This window comes from Sturnira hondurensis, unplaced genomic scaffold, assembly GCF_014824575.4.
Source record: "Sturnira hondurensis isolate 20B ecotype Veracruz unplaced genomic scaffold, ASM1482457v3 Scaffold0006805, whole genome shotgun sequence".
Classification (NCBI taxonomy): domain Eukaryota; kingdom Metazoa; phylum Chordata; class Mammalia; order Chiroptera; family Phyllostomidae; genus Sturnira; species Sturnira hondurensis.
Window position 1 is genome coordinate 2,772,057 of NW_028079436.1, and position 23,286 is coordinate 2,795,342.

Here is a 23,286-nt window from a genome sequence, read left to right on the forward strand (position 1 = left end):
CAAAACAGCATCACAGTGGTATAAAAAACACACACAGACCAATGACTCAGACCAGAAATAATCCCATACATAGATGGTCAATTAACTTATGACAAATGAGCCGAGAATATACATGGGGAAATGACAGTCTCTTCAGTCAACAGTTTGGGGGAAACTAGACAACCATTTACAAAAGAATGAAACTGGACCCGTCTTACAATATACCCAAATACCAACTCAAAGTTGATTACAGAAATGCATGTAAGACCTGATACTATAAAACTCTCAGAAGAAAACACGGGGGTAAGGCTCCTTGACATCGGTCTTGGTAGTAGTTTTTTGCATTTGGTACTGAAAGCAAAAGCAAAACTAAACAAGTAGGACTACATGAAACAGAAACTTCTGCACAGCAAACTTCCAACAAAATGAAAAGGCAGCCTATGGAATGGAGAAAATACATGGTAAGCAGCTGACATCCAACACATATAAAGAATTCATACAACTCGGCAGCAAAAACCACCACCCAACTGCAAAATGTGCAGAGGAACTGAATGGATGTTTGTCAGAGAAGACAACAGATGACCAACGGGCACATGAAAAGGTGCTCAGCACCACTAATCATCACGGAAGTGCAATAAAACCACGATGCAGTATCGGCTCAAACCTGTCAGAATGTTTATCATAAAAAAGATAAGACAGATACTCCAATTTCTCCTCAGACAGTATAAACTTTTGCCCTTTACTAAAAACATAAGACGAGCAAATGTTGGCAAGGCTGTGGAGAAAAGGGGACCCTCCTGCACTGCTGATGGGAATGTAAACAGGCGCGGCCCCCGTGGACAGCAGGGGGGGGGGGTTCCTCAGACATCAAAAGCAGAACTACAGTCCAAAGGAAACAAAACCACCACCTTGGAGAGGTAGGCGCCTTCATGTTCGCAACAGCCAAGATGTGGAAACAGCCTAACGTCCATTGACGGACACACAGATAACAAGAGGGTGCCGTGTATATTATTCAGCCATAAAGAGAGAAGGAAATCCTGACATTCACAACAACGTGGGTGAACCTGAACGGCACTTCGCTCAGTGGAAGTCGGACAGAAAGAGACAAATACTGTATGATCTTACATCTGTGTGGGACGTAAAAAAACTCAACGCATAGAAACAGAGAACAGACTGGTGGGAACAGTGTGAAGGTGGTCAAAAGGTAGGACCCTCCAGTTTTAATATAATTACAATGGGGGGTATAACGTACAGCATGGTGACTAGTTGGCAATGCTGTGTTGTGTACTGAGTGTTGCTGAATCAATCTTAAAAGCCCTCATCACAAGGAAAAGATTTAACTGTGTGAGGTGATCGATGTTAACTAAACTCACTGTGCTCATCATAACCATTTCACAATCTATACGTGTATCAGACCATGTTGTATGCCTGAAAACTAATACAATATTACATGTCAATTATATCTCAATAAAACTGGTGGGGGCAGGGGAAAGGGTCTCCTCCCACCTCACAGACTGGCGATAGTGAAGCAGACGTCAGCCCCATCATTCTCTCACACGGCCTACCTCTGGGGACAAGACCATTTTCCTCCTCTGGCTTCCAGAGCCCGGGGGCCCGTCTGGGGGGCCAGCGGTGGTGCTCCGGCAGAGGGGCTTCCCTAAGGAGCCATGGGGAGGGAAGCCCACAAGAGCCAGGCCACAGAGAAACCGGAACACCCAACCAGGGTTACCAGCAAGCGATTATCTAAGTCCAAGTACAGAAAGACAAGATATTTCTTGATGGAAATACTTATAAATAGGTGGGTTGCCGGTGATGCATTTAAAACTTAATTCCAAGTGCAGTGCTGTCTATCTTACCCTTTAGAGTTTAGTAGGTGACTAACCTCTTCCCAGGTGGTATGAATTTCACAGCTGGTGATAGATGAGAAGTTTGCAGGAGGCCCCCAAATTTGTTTTTAAAAGAAATAGCTAAGCAAGTTTATAGTGACCTTTTCAAGGGCAAAATTGCTACAAGCAAAACTGAAGGAACTAGCTGTTCTCATTTCAGTGAGAACCTGAAGCGGACACAGGGAGTTCTTCTATTTAAAGTTGGTATCTGGTTTAAGTTACATATTAAAAGTACGAAAACTGAAATACAAAGTAAGTTTTAAAAAATGAATCTGAAATAGCTCTTCTAGGAACTAATGACACGGGTCTCAATGCCTTTGAATGCCCAAGCCTCCATGACACTCGCGATTTCTGCCACCGCAGGCTCCCCGGTTTTGCTCCTGCACGTGGTGCGTTGATGCGCTTCAGCTGACTTCACTAAGTGACTGGCAGAACACCTTGCACACCGCACAAGGAAGATCTGAGGTAATACGACGGCCTAAATTTTAGTGCAGGAGACCTGTGCTGGACTTCTGACCTCTAGCACTGAGAAACGATGATTTTGTGTTGTTTCAAAGCCACTAAATATGCGATCACCCGTTGGGCAGCAATAGGAAACCAATGTACGTAGGGAGATCACATTGCCTGCCAAGGTCTCACGGCAACTGACGCAGGCCTGTGAGTCTGCCCTCTCCCCCACTCTCTCCTGCACACCACTGCACTGGCAGCTCCCCTAAAATCAACACCTTCGAGAACCAGAAAAGCCATGTACTTCCCCAAAACATTTACTATGTAAAACAGAGAAAGAAAAATCAAACTGTTCCTAATTGATCTAAGCAATGTTCTATAATTCCCTTTCTTGTCCTGTGGTTTGTATCGAAATGCTTTTTGCTTAACTTACTACGAAACACTGTTTCAACACTGTCCAGAAATACAAGTTAAAGTTAACTTGCAGTACAAGTTAAAGAGTTAAATGCACAGTACGCATAGTCTGAATTTCCACTAAATGTTATGGGTTGATTTTTTTTCATTCCTCAAAGGCCTTTAACCAGGAAAATGTGCTTTGTTCTGTTCCGTACAGGAAAATGCTGTGTTGTGACTTGCACGTTCATTCCCCCACAGCGCCGCCGTTCCCTCCTTCCAAGAACCCTAATCAGGCAGACCTTGAACTACCAGGGCTGATCACCTGATTTTATTAACTCGCCCCTTGTCCTTCCATATCTGTTTCTTTGTTAGACTGACTGGAAGATTTCTTCCAGCCCTCCTCCTAGACTTCTTCATTTCACCCGTTACATCATTTGCAAACCCTGTCTTCTCGATTTGGTCTATCCTTTCCTTTATATACACATTGTTCTGGCTTAATGAGTCCCATATCTTAATCATCTGAAGAACAGTCATGCTGTTTTATTTTTAAGACAATGTCCAGTCTTTTCCATTCTCTGTCATTGTCTATTTCCTCCAAGTTCTTTCACTCAGGTCATTTTTCTTCCAACCTGGTTGTAACCCTGAAATGCGCAGTCTCCCCTGGCCCGCAGGCCTGCAGCCCCTGCTTTGTCTGGCATGGGGACATACTAATCATGAGAGGAACTCTGCTTGTGGCTTGAGTTTTCCAAAAGCAGCCCCTCCCATTTCCTTTTCCCTAACTCTCTACTGTGTTAAGATGGATCTGAGTCACCCCAGGGCTCCCATCTTCTCAGGTGGGGTCTTCCTGGTCAATAAGCCTTTCCTTACTTCAAACTCCGGACGTTTCAGATTCTGGCCCTTCAAAGCATCAGGCATGCCGACTTTGGACTGGTAGCACGGTGACCGTGGTGTGTCCAAGTGAGTCACTCACAGGTCCGTCAAGCATGCTAAGTGGGGGGTTGAACAAAAGGTGATGAAACGACGGATGAGCTGGCTTTTCCCCTGGGGCGCCCACAACTGCCGACCCCGCCGGGTCGTTCTGGGTCAGCCAGTCTGTTCTCTAGAGAAGGACCTGCGGAAGGCTGGCCAGAGGGCTGCGAGCCACACTGCAGGCACTTACAGGAAAGGCGGCCCCAGAAGGCCGGCTTCCTTCTTGTCAGTACCCCCTCCTCAAGCAATGAGGCTGTGGCTGCATCTGGCAAATTTTCTACCGTCCATTCTTAAAAAATTATCTCTCATCCAGGGTTACTGCCTCTCTCCATTCTCTTTTTCTTTGTGGGTTTTATCTTTTTATACATTTCTGTTTTTTAAACTTCTCTGTCATGGGAAGTGGGGTTTCAGGAGGGAGAGGATGCGTGCACTCAGTTTAACATCCTCTCTGACAACTGGATCCCTCTTCCTGGCAACTGAAAACAAAACACAACAAAACCACCTGTGGTGAGAGACTTACTCCTCAAGCTTTGAGGGTCCTGTTCATTTCAAATAGAATTTACTTAAAAATGACCGACTGAAGCCCTGGCTGGGTATCTTGGTTGCCTAGAGCATCATCCCGATATGCCAAGACTGTGGGTTCAACGTCCAGTCAGGGCACATACAAGAAATAACACATAAGAAACAACCAATAAATGCACAACAGATTCTCTTTCTCTCTCAAGTCAATAAATTTTAAAAAAAGGAAAAGAAAAAGATAAGAAAACCAATTGAGATAAAAACAAAGTCCCTATCCCCCCAAAATTATTTAAAGAAAGGAAATTATAATTTATCAACTCAACATTCAGAACAAGAGCACTTACTATAAGCCAGGTACCAGGTTAGCACTTTACATAAGTTACCTTATATAATATACTTTCTCTTCTATCTACTTTAATATACTGAATCCTATGAGACAGGATTATTATTTCTGTTTCTTATCATTATTCCTATTTGCAAAGGTTTAATTAATCTACTCAAGGACAAACAGTAAATAAGTACTGGCACTAAACTTCACACCCGTATCTAAGTAACTCCAGAAAACCAGATCTCACATGAAGAGGAGAAAAAGAGGGAAAGACTTTCTGCTGTTTCTTAGCTACCCGTAACTCGGAGGCTCCTAAACCTGAGATTGATTTCCTATTGCTCAACACCACTTGAAGGCACGAATGTCCTGTTTGTTAGTAATTTTATCTGTAACATTATCTACCCATTCTATACAAACCTAAGGCAGAAAAAGACGAAACAGAATGATGTTCACCATGTGTTTATATCACAGATGAACAGATTCCTAATAAATGTTTCTGAAAGTGTTCAAAATACCACTGACATCATAAATTTCGGTCCCAGATAATTATTAAAATACCACCATAGTACTAGGTCCCAGAAATTAAAATTTTATTTTCTCTTTACTCAAAGATTATACAAAATTCATATAAACATTGTATTTCCCCACAACAATGAACAGTTTATTACCTAAACTTTACCTGCCTAGTACTGATTTGCAGAACAGTATTACTTTCTTCCCTCGTTTGGATACACAACACACCACCGTCTGGGACCAGAACCTTCCCCACTCACTCCAGACAAATGAAGGCTTACTCTCCATTCTTGCTGTTTCTAAGTTTACAAACCCACGAATCAGCAGACCACCACAAAACTTAATGCTAATGGCATGTTAGAAGCACCTTTATTTTAGTCATTTGAATCCACTGCCTCATTAACAGAAGCTGACTTTCATACCATTTACACAAGTGACAGAACTTGTAATTGAAGACTTTTTTCTAAATAAACATAACCACCTCCCAGATGGGGTCAGATAACTAGCACACAATAGGCCTTTTAAGAAATGTTTCAGTGTGTAAAAAGGGGGCTGGTTAATAGGAGATCACACTGACTACTTAACGAGACCTCCCAGATGAGAAAGATTTTCTTTATGAACATAAGGACAGACAGTATTTTTGGTTTTGCGATAACGCTCCAACCAAGTGAGCCACCTAGCCAGGGCCGGACAGACAGTATTTTTTGATGACCATATAGAAAAATTTTAATTGGGCCTCATTTGCCACCTATATTTTTAGTTGCTTGACGACAGTGGGTTTTTTACTGTTTATATTTTTTTAAAATCCTCATGTTTCTTTTCCTTTTAGTGGTAATCACTTGTATCACAATAAAAATAATGCTGGTTCTGAACTCCAGAGAGCCACGCTCTGACTTGTTCTGCAGCCGATGGTCGGCCATGTGGGTATGTTCCCCGTGGGGGTGCTCAAAACAAACTGGTGGGACGCAGAAGGAAAATACTGGAACTTCTGTTCCTATTTTTCACCTTTTTTTCAATTGAGCCCTACCATATTTTGTATGCAGGCTGACATGAATGCCTGGTGGCTACTGACTGCATTTAGAAACAGTAAATAGTAGATTAACGCTTAAGTGTACTTGAAACTAACTAAAAAACAAAAGCTGCTGCAGTGTAATGGCCTAACTTACTCTGTTTCAACTCATCTACATGTGTCTTTTTCTGTCCTCTGAAAGAAATGCTCTCACGGTAGACTATAAATGGAAATACTGATGAACAAAAAGTGTGGCAGAGCTGAGCCGGGTAATTGTATTTCAAGAAATCTCTGATTTGTTTACACTGCTTACTCTGAATAATATACAGGTTAGCTTGAAGAAGAAAAAAGAAACCTCTGATTTGTGTATAATCCTAGACTCACAACCTAACAGTCCAAAAGGGTTACTTTTCACTCTCATTATATGAAAATGCAAGGTAATGCAAGGTCAAACCTCAAAGAGATGCCGTATTTTCCTCCCAGGCTGATAAAAGCGTAAAGGTCTGGGCCCTGGCCGGGTAGTTCAGCCTATTACGAGTGCCAGCCGGATGCACCAAGGTTTTGAGTTCAATCCTTCGTCAGGGCACAGACAAGAATCAACCAATGAATCTGTAAGTAAGTGGAACAACCAACCCATGCCCACCCACCACGCCCCCAGAAATCAGTAAATGAAAAACTTTTTTTAAATCTAAAAGTCTGAAAATACCATGTGTTGATGAGGATATGAAACAATGGTTGGGACACTCAAACTGCTGGCGGGAAGGTGACTTGGTAACAGCAAATGTACACAACACGCTGTCACACGGTGAGAGTGAACATCCTTCCACCTTACAACCAGTAATTTCACCCCTGAGCACATTCCCTAGAGACACTCAAGCATGTGCTGTTCTCCGGGCAACACATACACACCAAGGCACAAAAGAGCGTCACTCACCATAGCACCAGGCCATTAACAGCCCTGACTTTCAAAACTATCCTGGTGTAGTCATACTCCCTGATTCATAGACTTGGATCATCCTTGTAAATTTAATATTGAATTAGAGAAGAAAACACAAAAGATTACAACCAGCAGAACTCCCTTTAAACTTAAAAAGGGTAACCGAAACCACACTGTTCAGGGATACACACACAGACACAAAATCATAAACACACCAAGGAAGTGCCGACCACAGTAGGGGCCGGCGTACCAGCTCCTCCAAGTGCTGGAGCAGGGGCACACCAGCAGGCCTCTGAGGTGTTGGCAATGCCCCATTTCTTTTTTTTTTTAATTCTTAGGGAGACAGTTTGGTTACTGATTTTGAGAGACAGAAACATCAATGGGAGAGAGACATTGATTGGCTGCCTCCCGTACACACATGCCCCAACCAGGAATCAAACCCGCAACCTTTTGGTGTATGGGATGCTCCACCTGAACCACCCAGCCAGGAATCAGATGAATGAGATCAGATAAAATGAAGCTAATGAAGCTCAGAGATGAGTGCATGGGATTCATCGTACTACTGTCTACTTCTGAATGATCACTGATTAGTTTTGCTGATGTTAACATTTTATGTAACAAAAAATGGCAGCAACCACATGACTTGCTAAGAAATGGCCTGCTTCATCTTGAGGTATATAGTAATACACCAATCCAAACTGAATAAAGATCAATGTAAGAAAAGCATTAAAGCCAGTATTTCCTCTCTGACATTTATAAGCTTGTAAAAGAGTTCTAGTTTCTGAAAATATACGGCTTTCTGCTTCTTTCTTATTCCCTTCTCAACTTGTTGGTAATGCTATGGACACTCACTCACCAACCCTCCCTGACTGTGTAAGGGCACCAAACAACGGGAGAGGAACACCAAGACCCTCACAGTCCACCCTTCTGCCACGAGCCTTTCCAGTTTGTTTCTAAGCACATACAGACGAATTCCAACTTTTTCCACATGATATTAAATACACAGGGAATACCCTGCCCCACGCCCCAGAGAAGCTGACTACCTATGAGGAAACCCAGTGGCCACTCCTGAGACAGGGCAGGCAGTTCCAGTGTGTAAAAGTCTTAGAAATTTCCAGGTTTAGCAATACAGTTAAAACATTTGAATCAGTACTCTATGATGCCTTTCTTAAAAGGAGGGGTTACTTTTCATTTGTAAACTGATAAGGATAATTTCTTTTTGTTAAATAAATTCATGTTACGTTTAAATTTTTTTAGATTTTTATTTATTTTTAGAGAGAGAGGAAGGGAAGGAGAGAGAAACATCAATGTGTGGCTGCCTCTCACACGCCCCCTACTGGAGACCTGACCCTTAACCCAGGCATGGGAATTGAACTGGCGACCTTTTGGTTCCCAGGCCCACGCTCAATCCACTAAGCTACACCAGCCAGGTGTCATGTGTTTTGGTATCACTGTGGTTATATAATATGGTTTTGTGTGAAATTCCACAAATCTAGATCATGCATATTTGTTTTTAGAAAAAGGGAAAGAAGATGACATTTTTACTATATTCACACCTCATTTAAGTTATATGGAATGTGACTGCAGAAAACAGAAATTCTAAATAAAATCTTTGCCTTCTGAGGTCATTGTAATGGTACCCACAGAGATGCATCACACCTGAGCAAGCTCTCTTCCATTGTACATAAATTCCGTAAGATCCCAGAATGCCCTCACCTCTAGGTTCCTCTAGCTGCCTCTGAGAGAATTGCTGGTTCGCCCTCTCAGGCTGCAGTAATGGCTTGAATGCTTTTCAGACTCTCGAAGGCCTTCTAGCAACCCCCAACTGTCTACCGAACACACCGCATGCTCGTCAGTCAGGACTCGCTGGCTTAGCATGCAGGAGGTCGAGAAGGTGGCTCGCTGGCCTGGGGTGGGCAGTATGGCCCGACGGTGCGGACTCTCAGTCCGGGCGCACAGTGACGCTCACACCACCAGAACAGGGAAATGTGTCTCCACTTGGGTTTTTGCTCCGAACCAGTCAACACGTGCCCTTCCATACACAACCTGACTCTCGGCTATGTCGATGACTCGCTTCCTGCCACCGCCCCTCGGCTCTCAGCCACTCTGCCGGAGGCTCCCCTCACCCAGACCACCTCGGTCCTGCCAGAGCCCTCGCACACACAAGTCCCTCTGACACAAACACTCTTTCCATAGGCTTCCGTGCGCCTCGGTCCCTTACACCCCTACTGAAATATCACGTCACCAGAGGCCCCCCTGTACACCCTCAGTGCCCCCATGTCTGTTTTCTTTTCTTGCTTTCTTCCTCCACAGAGCAGTTGTCACAAACGGACACGCTGTGCACTCACTCGTTCACTGAGTGTGTCTGCCACGGGGTGAGAGCGGGATGGCAGGGCGACACCCACGTGCCCACGGTTACTTCCTCAGCACCCGGCCCTCGCTGTGGAAACACCAGTGTCACTGCAGGAACTAGCAGTGGTGACTGCACATCTATATCCAATTAAAATAACACATTTCAGAGACAAAGAACATTATAACTTATCAGTACCACGTGGCAAAAAACATTAAGTGGGGGAGACATGAAAAATTAATTGAAAAGGGGGGGTTATACATCAATATTCAATGTTTCTGAGGATATCGGAGTTTATTACCTTGACTGTAGCAGTGGTAATATGAGTGTGCATATATGTCAAACTCACCAGATTGTGTACATTAATTATGTGTGTGTGTGGGGTGCTGTATACCACTTATACCTCAATAAAGCTGGGGGGTGGGGGAAGCCCACCAGTATTCCAATGAACAACTGTAAGTACTGCAGCTCAAGAACTAACATCAATCGTGTAAACAGCTTACAAATCTTTGTTTTTAAAGAATTAAGTTGCAAGGCACCATCCAATTTTAAATTTGCAACAGCAACTATGGCATTTACACTACCACAAGTTAAAAAGATTTGGATTACCACGGGTCAGAAAACTTGGGACTATACTGTATTCCACACTGTACTATGCTAAAGTGAGAAGCAGGAAACAGAAGTATAATTCCTATGCTACTACACAAACAAATGCAGTCTGTGTTCTTCCCAGGATCGGGTTGTTCCTTTTTCACACATGGAATGCGCAGGAGCAGGGGTGGTCAGGAGCGAGTGGGAGAGACGGCATGCGGCACTAAGTTCAGGAAACCCTTTGGAACTCGGTACAGACGACGGAGCAGCTTTCAGATAAGTCAGTCTTGCCACTGCCCCCCCGGGACAGCGAGGACACATGTGTGTGGACTGCAAACACGCACACCATGGTCAGCGTGGCCATTACCTGCCAACACCGAGCTAGGCTTCCACCGCAACAACACGCTGCCCTGTCAAGTTTTGGGCCGTATTTCTCAGCAAGTCCAAAAGACTAAGGAACCAGATGCCCACGGAGCTCCTGCGGAATAGTTCACCCAAATGTGCATTACTGAACAGTAACACAACACCGACACGTTGCGTGTGTGCAGAACTCAAGCTGCGTATCCTCTGTGCAGCAGCAAATGCATGTCCAATGTCGCGTATTTATAATTCCAAGGCTGTACGCTCCTGGTACTTAAATTTCTCATTTACATCTACTTTAGCTATTCGTGAGTATGCCCACATCACACCCCGGGACAGGATCCACTTGGGTATAAACACTATAAAGACCAACAATAAAGAAATCAATCTTTTAAAAAATGGCAACACAATTTCTGGTTTGCCATATTTCTTTCAGATTTATTGGCATGTAAGAGCTTGGACACTGCCACTCCCGTCCACACAAGAAAAAGTTGAAGAAAATGAAAGGCAGCAACTCTTCGCTCCACAGGAGAACTGAGACCACGGAGAGAACCACCGCGCCCACAACTGGAGAGGGAGGCCGACGCAGAAAAGCACAAATTGCCACGAGGAGAAACCTGCAGCAGCGTGCCCAGGCCCAGAGTGGGAACCTAACTGTAACAGACGGACTGCCGGAGTCACGTTTGAGACTCCCGGGGGGCCCAGTCTTGGGGAAACCCCACTTCTGTGAGTTTGGCCTCCAGGAACTCGACCATGTCCTCAAAACGCAGGTCAGGAGAAATCTCACTGTGTTTCCCAGCGCAGAGTGGGGAACGGTAGCCACTGTTTAAGTAAGCCAAGGCATTCCATTCTTCTTAACAAAGGTCACTCTCACGAGAAACTATTTTACCAGCACCTGGTTGACTGGGGTTTTCCCAGAAACCAGCCCGCTCGGGAGGAGAACTATCCAATCCTAGCCTACGCTCCACTTCCAGTAGGGGAAGAGAAATACCCAACTCCGGTGCCCTCTAGCCTTTTTTGCTTGAACCAAGGAGTGAAAACTAAAACAAAACTGAGAAGTACTTGTGTCCATCAGGGCCCAGGGGCACAGGCTTGCTAAGACTGAAACCTGGCCAGAGCATACGTAAGGCCTGCCCCCGCCACCACTCACATCAGCATATACCAGGGGAGTATTTAAGAAGTTTCCAGGGAAACCCGAAGACAAGGAATTTTACCCTCTGACACCTACAGCTACAGCGAACAGTGCAGCCTACTCCAACCAGATAAAGGTAAAGCCTCGTAATACAGGCCTACTTACCTGAGTTCCTTTTACCCAGTGTTATCAGTCCGACTTTCAACAAAAAATTACAAGGTACGCTCAAGGCAACGTGGCACCAGGGCTCAAGCATTTCATAATCTTCCAAAAATGTTGCGAATGTAATCATTGGTAATGTCATAGATAATGAATTATACACAGTAACTTAAATGCAGAGGTGAACATACAATCACTAAAACAGACGTTCATTTTATGCTTAAGTAAATTACAACCTGTCCCTTTACCAACAGGAGAAGCCAGGGTGCTCAACCCCCACGGGCACCAACCGCCGCGACACCGGAATTGCGCAGCAAGGCCGCATTCCCACCAAAGAGAAGGTTTACGGATCAGAAAAAGGCTCGGAAAGTCACTACACGGACATATTTAGGAAATATACAGTGTTCAATAAGGTGTCTGGATAAAAAAATTAGTGCATAAATTATTAGTTTCCTATACATTGGTAAAATCCAATTAGAAATGTTACAATTTCATGCAGATAGTAATATAAATTCATAAAATATCTAGAACAAATCTAACAAGAAATGTGTAAAACTTACATAATGACATTTTTAAGCTTTACTCAATGAATACGGAAAGGTTTATACAAATGAAGACATATACCGTGTTTCTCAAGTCAATGTCAATTCTCGCCCAATTACACTCTGAATTTAAGCAACCCTAAAGTAAACACCCATAAAAGTGTGCATTATTAAATATCTCATACAAGGAAAAACAGAGAGAAATAACAAGGACCCATATAACAATCCAGCTTAAAAACATGGCATTACCAAGAGCTAAAAAAAGATCTGTAAAAGAGATTTTTTTCTCTGAAACAGCAAAATACACACTAAGTAACAGCAGCAATTAAAACAGTATAGTAGTGGCATAGGTGTAAACACATGTATGAGAAGAAAATAGATTTCAGAAATGGACTGAAATATACGAAAGCATTGTATTTAACAAGAAGTGACATTTCAAATCCGTAAAAAAGTCTGGTTATGTAATGAACTGTCTTTAAATAGCTGATTAGCATGAAAGTATAGTTAAACCCCTACCTCACACCACGCAAATCAACCAGTCTTCCATTCTTCATGGGTCAGCGTTAAATGTAAGAACCAAACTTGTAAGCGCAGTGAACAGAAACATGGTGGGTGAGTAGCACCAGGAATCTGCATCCTCTCCCCAAACGCAGGGGCAGAATCTGCCTGATGTAAGTATTTTTAGAACTCCAGAGCCTGTTCAAGGCTTGCAACTCCGCAAAAGGACTGAAGGTAGACCACGGTTCATTTCCGTCCATGCCAGCCCTGAGCACAGTAGCAGTCACCAACAACCACCCCCTGCTATGTTCCCACAGCAGTGTGCACACACTGCTTATGGGAGCCAGAGTGCAAACAGGACCCGGTCCTCCACATACCCCGCTTCTCATCCCAGAGGAGCAGAGAGACAGGCAGCCACTGGCCACTGTTGGTACAACGTCCAACACTGTCGCAAGCTGCCCACATCTGGCTGCAGTGACTTCCAGGGGATTTAACAAATCAGCACCTGTTCTTCTCCACGCACCCTTCCTATTCTCCCCTTTTGGGAGCTAGACATAACAGACTAGGATAACAAAAACAACTGCATATATGAAGAAAATTAGAAAGTGACTGTGCATGCCCATGGAAAGGCAAAAGACCTTAAAATTACACCTCATTAATCCTATGTTGTTACAAAAAAAATAAAACATAAATTCATTTATTCAGCCAGCCAGCCAGCAGGTAATAGATTCTCCAATGTACTAGATTTGATCCTTTAGATACAAAATATGGTCAGAGGCCCTAAAGAATTAAAAAATAGGGTAGGAGAAACTAGAGAACAATTATTTATTATGCCAGAAGTACCGTGCACCCTGGCTGGTGTAGCTCAGCGAATTGAGCGCAGGCTGCGGACCAAAGAGCTGCTGGTTCAATTCCCAGTCAGGGCACAGGCCTGGGTTGCTGGCTGGGTCGCCAGTGGGAGCCAGTGAGAGGCAACCACACACTAGTATTTCTCTCCCTCTTTTTCCCTCCCTTCCTCCACCTAAAAATAAAATAAATAAAAATAAAAAGTAGGTCTGTGCTATCAATACCACAGAAAAATGAACTAAAGAGCAGGTGGAAACACAGATGTATATTCACTATACCAGGAGACAGCTGGGGAAGGGTGTGTGGAGGTGACTTTTGATCTGGATGAACAGAAAACCACAAGGTGGAGAGCAGGATTTTGAAAGTGGTAACAATATGTGCATCGTTAAGAAGGCACAAAAAACTGGGGCATATCCCAAAAATAGACCTCTTACTAATATGACTTTGGGCAAAAAACTGAATCTATTTCAACTGAAAAACAAGGATAATGGTATCTTCCTCAGAGGCCTGGTGCAAGGAAAATGAGAGGGCAAATCAAAAAGAACGTGAGTGCCACAGGGGGTCGGGCTGTCGAGTCCCCCACCCCTTCCCAAATATAAAACCCAACGCTCCCTGAGCTGTTTGACCTCAGGCAAAGCTTCCTCCTCTCCCTTTGCCTCCAGAAGGCGTCCACTTGGCAGACAAGCACACCTGCTTCTCAGCCACGTACAATGGTCTATCTAGCCCAGCTCCTGACACACAGTATTTACTCAAAAGACATGGATTCTTTTTTCTTCCTTCCTTTTTTTAAAAGTGATGTTCAGAGGTCCACTGAACTACTCACTCTCTGCGACACTGCTCAGAACCACCCTGCAAGCACCACCAGGTGCCGGGTCCCACCTGAGCACCAGCGGTGCGTCCCTAAGCACCCTGCCCCATCGGTCCGAGCGCTACTTGGTACTTACAGGCTGAGGCTGCTCTGCAATACAGCAATTGAAGCACAACCAGAACTCACTCATGCTTATCGTCCGAAGCACAAGCGAGCACCGAGGAGGCGTCCAAATCTCCGCTCGGGAAGCTTCAGAAAGCTCACTCCTCAGTGAGACCGGCGTCCAGTGATGTCAAAGGAACAACTGGGTCACTCCTCTGTGCGTTTGTTCCTGAAGTCCAGTCTCTCATACAGTCAATTTAAGTAAGAAAAAGACAAAACGTTTCCTTTCTTTGCTTACGGTTCTACAGAGACTCGTTTCTAAACCACCCGGAAGGTATAAATGTTGTCTTGACTCAGGTCTAGGGAAAAAAAAAGAGTAAAAGAAAACAAGTTACTTATCCTTAGAAGCTTTTATTTCTGAAACCTGTGATAAAATTAAGAATAAATTTCCCCCCAAAATTAAACACTGGAAAAATTTGAGATTTTTTAATAAACTGACTCAACAATTTTTTTCAAGCCTTTTTTGAGTATCAGGTGTTAGGGACACAGCAATGAAAAAAAGACAGAAACCTCTGCCTTCAGAGTATTTATTTTATGACAACTGAGGTATAAATTACCGTGGTATTTTTAAATCACTAATTCAAACACCCTGATTATCAAACAGTCTCTATTTCCAAAAAGAGATGCTGGTCATTTTCACATAGGTTTCTTCCACTGAGTCCTCTGTTCTCAAACACAGCCCAGACAGTAACCGGCAGAGCAACCACCTCTATTTAGATATTCGGTTATAAGCTACACTCATCAATAATTATAAACCTAATCATCCTCTTTCCACTGAAATTAGAATTGTACGTGAAAGATGAATAGTGGTTAGATAAGCCTTTACTTTGGATGGAGACACCAGGTCCCTCCCCCACCACCAGAATGAGTGTCAGTAAAAATGCTTTAAGCCCCAAGAGAGCTGGCCACACTGCGTCAGTGAAAACCCAGGCCAGGTCTACAGCCATACCACCCTGAACATGCCCGATCTTGTCATAATCCACGCCAGGCAATCTTTATCTGGAGTAGGAGAGCACATCTATCTTTTCTTCTTTACTGACAAGCTGTAGACTTGAGGGTTGACTTTAGCCAACCATGTTCCAAACTGCATGCAGAAGATGGTGCTGAGATCACAGCGCTGACAAGCAGCAGCGAGAGAGGACATCCACCTCCAGTCATCCCTAAGACCAGTGGGACCTGTACACCTGAGGTATGGTTCTGTGAAATGACAGCTCTCCCTCTTAGCCTGAAGCAGGTTTTTATCACCTGCAGGCTACAACCATCATGTGAAGATGTCCAGAACACAGCTGGATACACGGCCCTGAAGTCCAGGAGTCTTGGAATCAGCAGCAGATTATAACTGAAGCAACGAATGCCAAATTCTAGGTAGAGCAGTATCACAAGAAGCAGGGGCTCTAAGGAATAGCAGCATTTAAAAGAGGGGAGAAAAAGAGAAGTCTACAAAGGGGACAGGGTGCTATCAGAAAGAATGGGGGGAAGCCAGCTAATGCAGTGCCACTGAGGCCTGTCTAAGGAGGAAGTGGGTAGCCTTCCAACTGCCTCTGAGACAGCGAAGGCCGAGCACCAACCAGGCCCTGGAATGTGCTGCAGACATGCGGTGGCCGGACTGCAGCAGTTTCAGTGAAGGGGTGTGAGCAGAAATCGGATGAGAGTGGGCTGAGAAGTGAGTGAAGAGAGAGAAGCAGAGTTCCACACAGGTAGAAAACGTAGGAATACTGGACATTACATTCTCAGATACGGTAAAAGGTAGAGGAAGGGGAAAAAAGCCATTCCTGAAAGGAAAAGATCAAAGACCAAAGATGTATTAACTTGATCACTCAAAGTTAACATTTCTGCCCCAAGTGGTAAAATAAAAATCACATATTTATAAATTTTTGAAAGAGATTTATTTATAAGCTACGCCATCTGTAAATCGATTAACAGATACAGGATCACAGAACCCTGAGCATTAAGTGAGATAAAATGACCCCCACAGTCGTGGCTGAGCCCGGTCAGACAGGGTGACAGCCTGCACAGATGCCGCTCTTCAATGAAGGCAGACGCGTGCATGCTCAGTGCCACAGTCGTGGGGGTGGGACCCCTAGTCCACAACGCCCATGGGACCAGTCTTCTAAATACGCAAAAAGGACATGGTCAGTTGTAAGCATACATTTAAGGAGGAAAATCAGAAGGAACAAAATTCACATTCTCGCCACAATTAAAACGCAGGCCCTGTGATATTTCCTTTTAAATGGGGATGAACATTCCTCATCTCACCCAACTCCAAAAGAAGGAAGGTGCAGTCTTGAAACTGGCTTTGTCCATTGAACTGGGTAAATACTGTGGAAGTTTGTAAGAAAAGAACAGTAGGTTTCATGTATTTCCTTCGTAGAAAGAATATAAGAGCGAAGGGCTAAATTCTCAATATCACGAACACCATTTCAGTGTTGCTACTTAAGTTTAATTTTACCCTGAATCAAAGACTTTGACCAGTAATAAGTCATTGTGAAATGAAATCTCCTTTAACCAATTCTATTTGAGAACAAATACGCTTTTGTTTGAAACTGAAAATGCTTTCCTCGTCACTGCTGGTGTAGCACATTCACAGACACGGAGCAAAATCTCACACCTACTATACTTGAAATCTGGGGGTACTGTCTGATTTGTTCTATCATATTTTCTCATCTATACATAAAATTATCTCTACCTTCAAATATTAATTTTATGTTGGGAGACAGTCTCTTCTTTTCTTAAATATGTATTTATCTGTTTAATACTTATAATTAGTAAATGGCTTCCTAATTTATAATCCATTATACTTTATCACCCTACGTTTTCCTAAATTCAAATTTCCTTCCTAATTAAAGTAAAGCTACTCCTTATTTTGAGAATTTTAAAACATGTATTTTCCTACCCCCATATACTGTAAAAATTAAATTCACAATATTTCTTCTTTCTTAAGTTTAGTGTAAGAATGACTGCTTACAACACAGTAATTTGTGCTTCTATTTTCATAGATGAGACAGAAAGAACATACAGCTTTACTTAAATATCTCCCCCTAGAGAACAGATCTGCTGAAATGTATAGTCAAACCACGGGGGTGTTTGCAACTCCACAGGCTTCTATTAAATAAATATACAAATCTTAAAATGTTTCAGACATGCCTTAGAATGTCATACCAATACATTTTCCATCTCCTTGCTTTTCTAAACAGTTTCTTTTTAGAATTTTTTCAAGTGTATGTACTTAAAACATTTATATATAAACACCTTTTCAGAAGTATTGAATTCATCACAAAAATTTCAACCCTGCCACTAATAATATACTAATAGTTACTTTCACTTCTTCAAATGAAAGTTGCTTAAAACATGTCCATTTTGAAAACTTTATATACTTTTTTAAATCTCAAGATAACAAAAGGAGTGTTACTTTGCAACAATATCAACATCTGAACTTGGCTTTAAACACAGCTCAGCACATTCCGCACATAAATAAGGGCTCAGACTGGTCTTCTGCACCAGAGAATATTTTTTATTTATAAAAAAATTGTGTGCTTATTCTTACATGTCTAAACTTCAGTCGCCTTCAAAGTACTCCCCATTTGATGCAGTACACCTATTGAGACATTTTTTCCACTGCTCAAAACTGTTTCTGAAGTTATTGATTTTGCGCTTGTTGATTTTAGTACTTCTGCCAATTTTTGTTCCACCTCTTCCACATCGGCAAAATGTTTCCCTTTGAGGATTTCTTTTTTTTAACCAGGGAAACAAAAAAAAGTCACTAGGGGTGAGATCAAGTAGATAGAAAGAGTGGAGCACAAGGGTCATGCGGTTTTGGGTCAAAAACTGCAAACGCTCAGTGTGGTGTGGGCAAATGCACTCATAAATTACCCATCACAAAATTGGCAAACACGTCGAGTCCTCCAAAATAATTCAAGAAGCCAGATGCAGCCTCTCACAATAACACCAGCTAGTACACAAATACAGATGAGTCCCTAGAACACTCACCTAGTGGGAGAAGCCTGTATTACAAGGGGCCCACCCCCTCCAGAAGAGAATTCTAGTTTTTGGGGTCCCCCCTCATAAAGGGCAAAGATTACTTTACTGGCATGAATACCCACTAGTCCCAGTTACTGTGCTGAAGGATGTCCTTTGCCCATTGGGCGGATCTGGCACTTCCACTGAAAATCCAAGGACTGCACGTTGGGTCCATCTCGGCACTGTTAGACTGCATCGGTCGGTCTGTCGACCCCGCATCTGTGCCGGCACCACCGTCTGCACGATGGTGCCACAACCTGAAGTCCTGTGGTGATAAGTCTTCCAAATGTCTAGAGATTGTTTTGGATTGTTTGGGCCCTTTCTATCTCCATGTACATTTTGGAATCATTGTGTCAATTTCTACCAAAAATTCTGTGATTCTAATTGGGATTGCATTTATTGTTAACAATTATTGGAGGAAAATTACACTTGATCAATACTGACTGCTGCAATCCATTAACAAGGGATAACCAGAGTTCAGCGGTTTTCAGGGTACAGGTTTTTCACGCATTTTGTTGCACCACTTTTTTTTTTACTTTGTTCACAGCTTTCATGGGGAAGCTTTAAAGTCTTATGTTGTCAAATGTCCACTGTCACCACAGCACAGGGGGTTTACCTTACTTCTGGCTTCCCCTAGCCCAGGATTATAAACCTGTCACCCCAGTTTCCTCCAGGTTTACTTTTATAAACTGACTTGCTGTTGATAGTTCATAGCTATAGTCACAAAATGTTTTCACAGTCTACTGAGGCTTTTTCTTTCTGACATCTTCCTTTTTCCTTCTTTATTAAAACTCAAGAATTTAAAAACAAAACATATCATTATGGGGCGTATATTAGAAAGAATTATTTGCTCAAGCCTGAGTTTGTAACACCAGTGCACAGAGGAAAAGTAATTACACGAACACTCCTCCCCCTTGTATAAGACTGCCAGCATGTTTGCCTTCCCCTTTCCCCAACAACCTGCCTCCTTTTCTTTTCCTGCTACTTTCCTTCTTTATTTCAGTTTCCCTCTCCCTTTATCTCCCTTTTCCATCTCTTTATCCACCCTCCTTAAATCCTTCTTGATCCACCCTCCTTAAATCCTTCTTGATCCACCTAGAGTTAGAAATAGCAGCAGTGTGACTCACAGTAGGTTCTCAATGTAAGTTGATGGACTGAAATCTACACTACCACTCCAAACTCTTCTCCTAAGTCTAACCACCTGCTAATGAACACCTCACATGGTCTCCCAGGTGCCTGAAACACAGCATTTGTACAACTGAATTCACCATCTTTTTCCCACATGATTTCATGTCACCCTTCAAATTCACTCCTAACACCTGCAATTCTCTGAATAAAACCATCCTATAAAATGCTCTCTTACAAATCCTTTAAAACAAATCCTTACTGTTATTCAATATTAAGTACATATAATTTTTAAAATCAATTAGTAATAAAAAGCTATTAAAATGGCAAATCTGATTGAAATCCCTCTCTTCATCTGTTAGTGGCAATTAATTTACCAAGATGTTTCTTCTGATACTTATAAGTAAATTATGCTTTTTATTTTTCTAGTTTTATGACCTAGTGTTGACTTTTTTTACATTAAATAGAGTAACACGGGTCAATAATATATAAATTTCAGATGTACAACTTTATCACATCTGTATAGTCTATGAAGTGCTCATCAGAGCAGACTAGACAGAAGTCTAGTCTGTCACCTTGTAGGTGACCCCCCCTTTTATCCTCTTCATCCTCCCTCCAAACTTCTTCCCCCGCCCCGTATCCACCTATCTGTTGTATCTACGAGTTGCGTTTTGTTTGCTGCTTTTTGTTTTATATCCCAACTATGAGTGAACTCTTACAGTCCTCGGCCTTTTTCATCTGACTTATTTCACTTAACACAATACTCTCGAGATCTACCTGCATGTAACTGTAAATGGCAATATTTCATCTTTTTATGGCCAAATCATATTCCACTGTATATATGTACCAAATCTTCTTTATCTAACATCCATCAAAGGACAGCTAGGTTGTTTTCATACCTTGGCTACTGTAAATAAAGCTTACTGTTATTTCTTAAGCTACCTATTTATAAATATAAACTGTCATTAAAATAGATGGGGCTGAGTCTCCATGTCAACATCACCTCCAACCACCATCATCATCATCATCACTACTAGAATAATTATAATTTGGGGTTGAATCAGTATTCAGTGTTTATAGTTGCCACTGCTGAAACAAGTAACATATTGGAGTCAGTTATCCTTTCTTGAATATCTTCTGTTTTCCCTGAGTTAATAACTGCTGAGATCTTCATTTGCTTAGTCTTCCATAAAAGACTTTAATTAGATCCATAAAAGACCTGTCATTTCCAAATACCTACACACACACACACACACACATACACATGCGCGCAGATGCGCGGCTTCAGACTGTCTGGCTCCTTCCCCGAGTGACGGGCCCTGGCCTCGCCCCAACTCGCTGTGTTCCAGGTGCACGTCTCAGGTCCTTCCCTAGCCCAACGCCGTTTCTGAGGATGACGCCCTCCCTGCTTTCATCATCCTCGGCTTATTTTGTAAAATCATGTACTCCAGTGGCTTCCTAAGAAAGGGTACCTAGAAGGAAAAATTTTCAATCCTTGCATTCACCATCTGATGGATCACCTGGCTGACTACAGAATGCCGAGTTGACGACCTTTTCCCCAGGAGTTTAAACGCACTGGCGCACTGCCTACCACCTCCCAGAGTCGGTGGCGCTGCCGCTTTCTCTCCGTCGCAGGCCATGTGTTTCTCCCGTCTCTGAAAGGTTTAAAGATTTTCTCTTTACTCTTGAAGTTCCCCAATTTCATGAGATATAACTTATTTGGGGCCTTTTTCATTCATTGTGCTGGGGACTGTATGAACTCTTTCAAAATAAAGAATGATGTCCTTTAGTTCAGAAAAATATGAGTACTTTTACCTATATCCCTGAGTTTTTGTGAGAATTAAACTAAATATTTATACTTAATACATGCAAGTGCACAATGATGCTGATGGTTAGTACTTATCCACATTTACCAATTTGTTTGATCACCACTGCTTCTTGCCTCTCAACCCTCCTCCCTTTGAAGTTCAACTTCCTTCTTTATAAAGTATACTTTGTTTTTTCAAGAGCTGCTAAAACAGGACAGGACCTCCCATGCACCTTTCCCCCAGACACACCAACTGTTAGTCACCACAATGTCTGCTGTATTTTCCCTACTTCTTGAATGACAGTTTATGTACAGAATTCCCGGTTGATGGTGCTTTTCTTCCAGTCCTTTGCAGATGTCATTCTGAGCTCTGTTTCTGCTGCTGAGAAATCAATTTTTCCTCCAATGTTTGTTATTTGACTGCAACCTTCTTTTTTATGTATGGTTACTTTGAATTTGAATTTGATTCCAACTTTATAAAGTCTCTTTTTAATAAATCTATTCAAATTTATTTCTACTTATTCAGGATTCTTTCACTTTTTTCTACTCTGCTATTTAGTTTTTGCTATTAATATTTTCATTACTTTGATATTCAAAGTTTTCATTTTAACAAATTGTATTTGTATCTTTTACAAATTCACTTAGTGTCTTAAGTCTTTCATTTAGACACTTTAAATAGACTTAATTTATAGTATTTTTCTGATTATTCTAAATCAATTCTTAGTTTTCTATTTAGTTAATAATAATAATAAATTGGATTGTCTGCTAACTCTTCCCTCAATAGTTCAGTACTGTTTCCTTGTAATTAACCTGCAGTAATTTCATCTTGATTGAGAGGCTGCTTTCCTGTAAGAGTCCAGGGCTCCTTCATTGGGGAGGATTCCCCAAAAGCAATTTGCTTTTGATAATGCTCAGACACCCACAAGGTAAAGTTCACAAATTCAAGTACACGTTTTTTTGTTTTTAGATTTTAGTTATTTTTAGAGAGTGGGAAGGGAGGGGAAAAAAGAGGGAGAGAAACATCAATGTGTGGTTGCCTCTCACGCGCCCCCTACTGGGGACCTGGCCCAAAACCCAGGCATGTGCCCTGACTGGGAATCAAACCTGTGATCCATTAGTTAGCAGGCCAGCACTCAATCCACTGAACTACATCAGCCAGGGCTCAAGTACATGTTTTAATTTAATTCCTTGTCTTAGATTCTCATACCACATAAACAGTACACATTTATATTGCACACTGGTGTGTATGTACAAGTGTGCAAAGACAGTATGGTGTAGTGGCTTAGAACACAGACTGAACTGGTCAGCCTAAGTTCGAATCCTGGTTTCCTCACTCATTAGTTACATGATCTTGAGCAAATTACTTCACCTCTGTGTGTCTCACTTTGTTCTATATAAAATGCAGTATAGTATACACTTGCCTCTACCTTGAAACTTTATGAGAGGACTAAACGTGCAAACTTCGCTTGCTTAGAATAGTGCTTGGCACATGAGTTTAAATAAATGTTAATACTTTGTTACCATTATCTCATCATTATATCACATTTTTCTCTCCACCCAGAGAACTGAGCAGACAAACTTCCCTGACGCTTACCTAGGCGCAGGGACAAAAAATGTTACAGTCAGTCTCCCTTTCTTAGATGGAGTAGCACACGTGCGAGGATACATGAGTCGGTTTATTATAACTTGTGTTAAAAAGGGTAAGTGAAATACGGGAAGTATTAAGGTAAACAAAACTGATTTAAGCCATTTAAATTAATCCTTTTGATAGCAATGGCTTATTTTCCTCCAAAGCAAATTTATATGTACATATAATTTATGTCTATGCATAAAAAAAGACTCTAACAATATCGATGATTTTTCAATGGATGGATAGTAGAGTTAGCAATTCTAATTCAGCTATCAG

At 42.2% G+C, this 23,286-nt stretch overlaps 1 protein-coding gene across 5 annotated transcripts in view; it reads right to left on the bottom strand.

The window, feature by feature from the left end:
• CDC42SE2 (CDC42 small effector 2) overlaps positions 1-23,286 on the bottom strand; it is an 81,903-nt gene that overhangs the window by 16,971 nt on the left and 41,646 nt on the right. For all 5 annotated transcript variants that reach the window (XM_037050529.1, XM_037050528.1, XM_037050526.1 and 2 more), the window contains one exon: positions 14,406-14,730. In XM_037050529.1, the coding sequence (XP_036906424.1) occupies positions 14,406-14,459 (54 nt within the window). In that variant the 5' untranslated portion in view covers positions 14,460-14,730. The remainder of the gene's footprint in view (positions 1-14,405; positions 14,731-23,286) is intronic.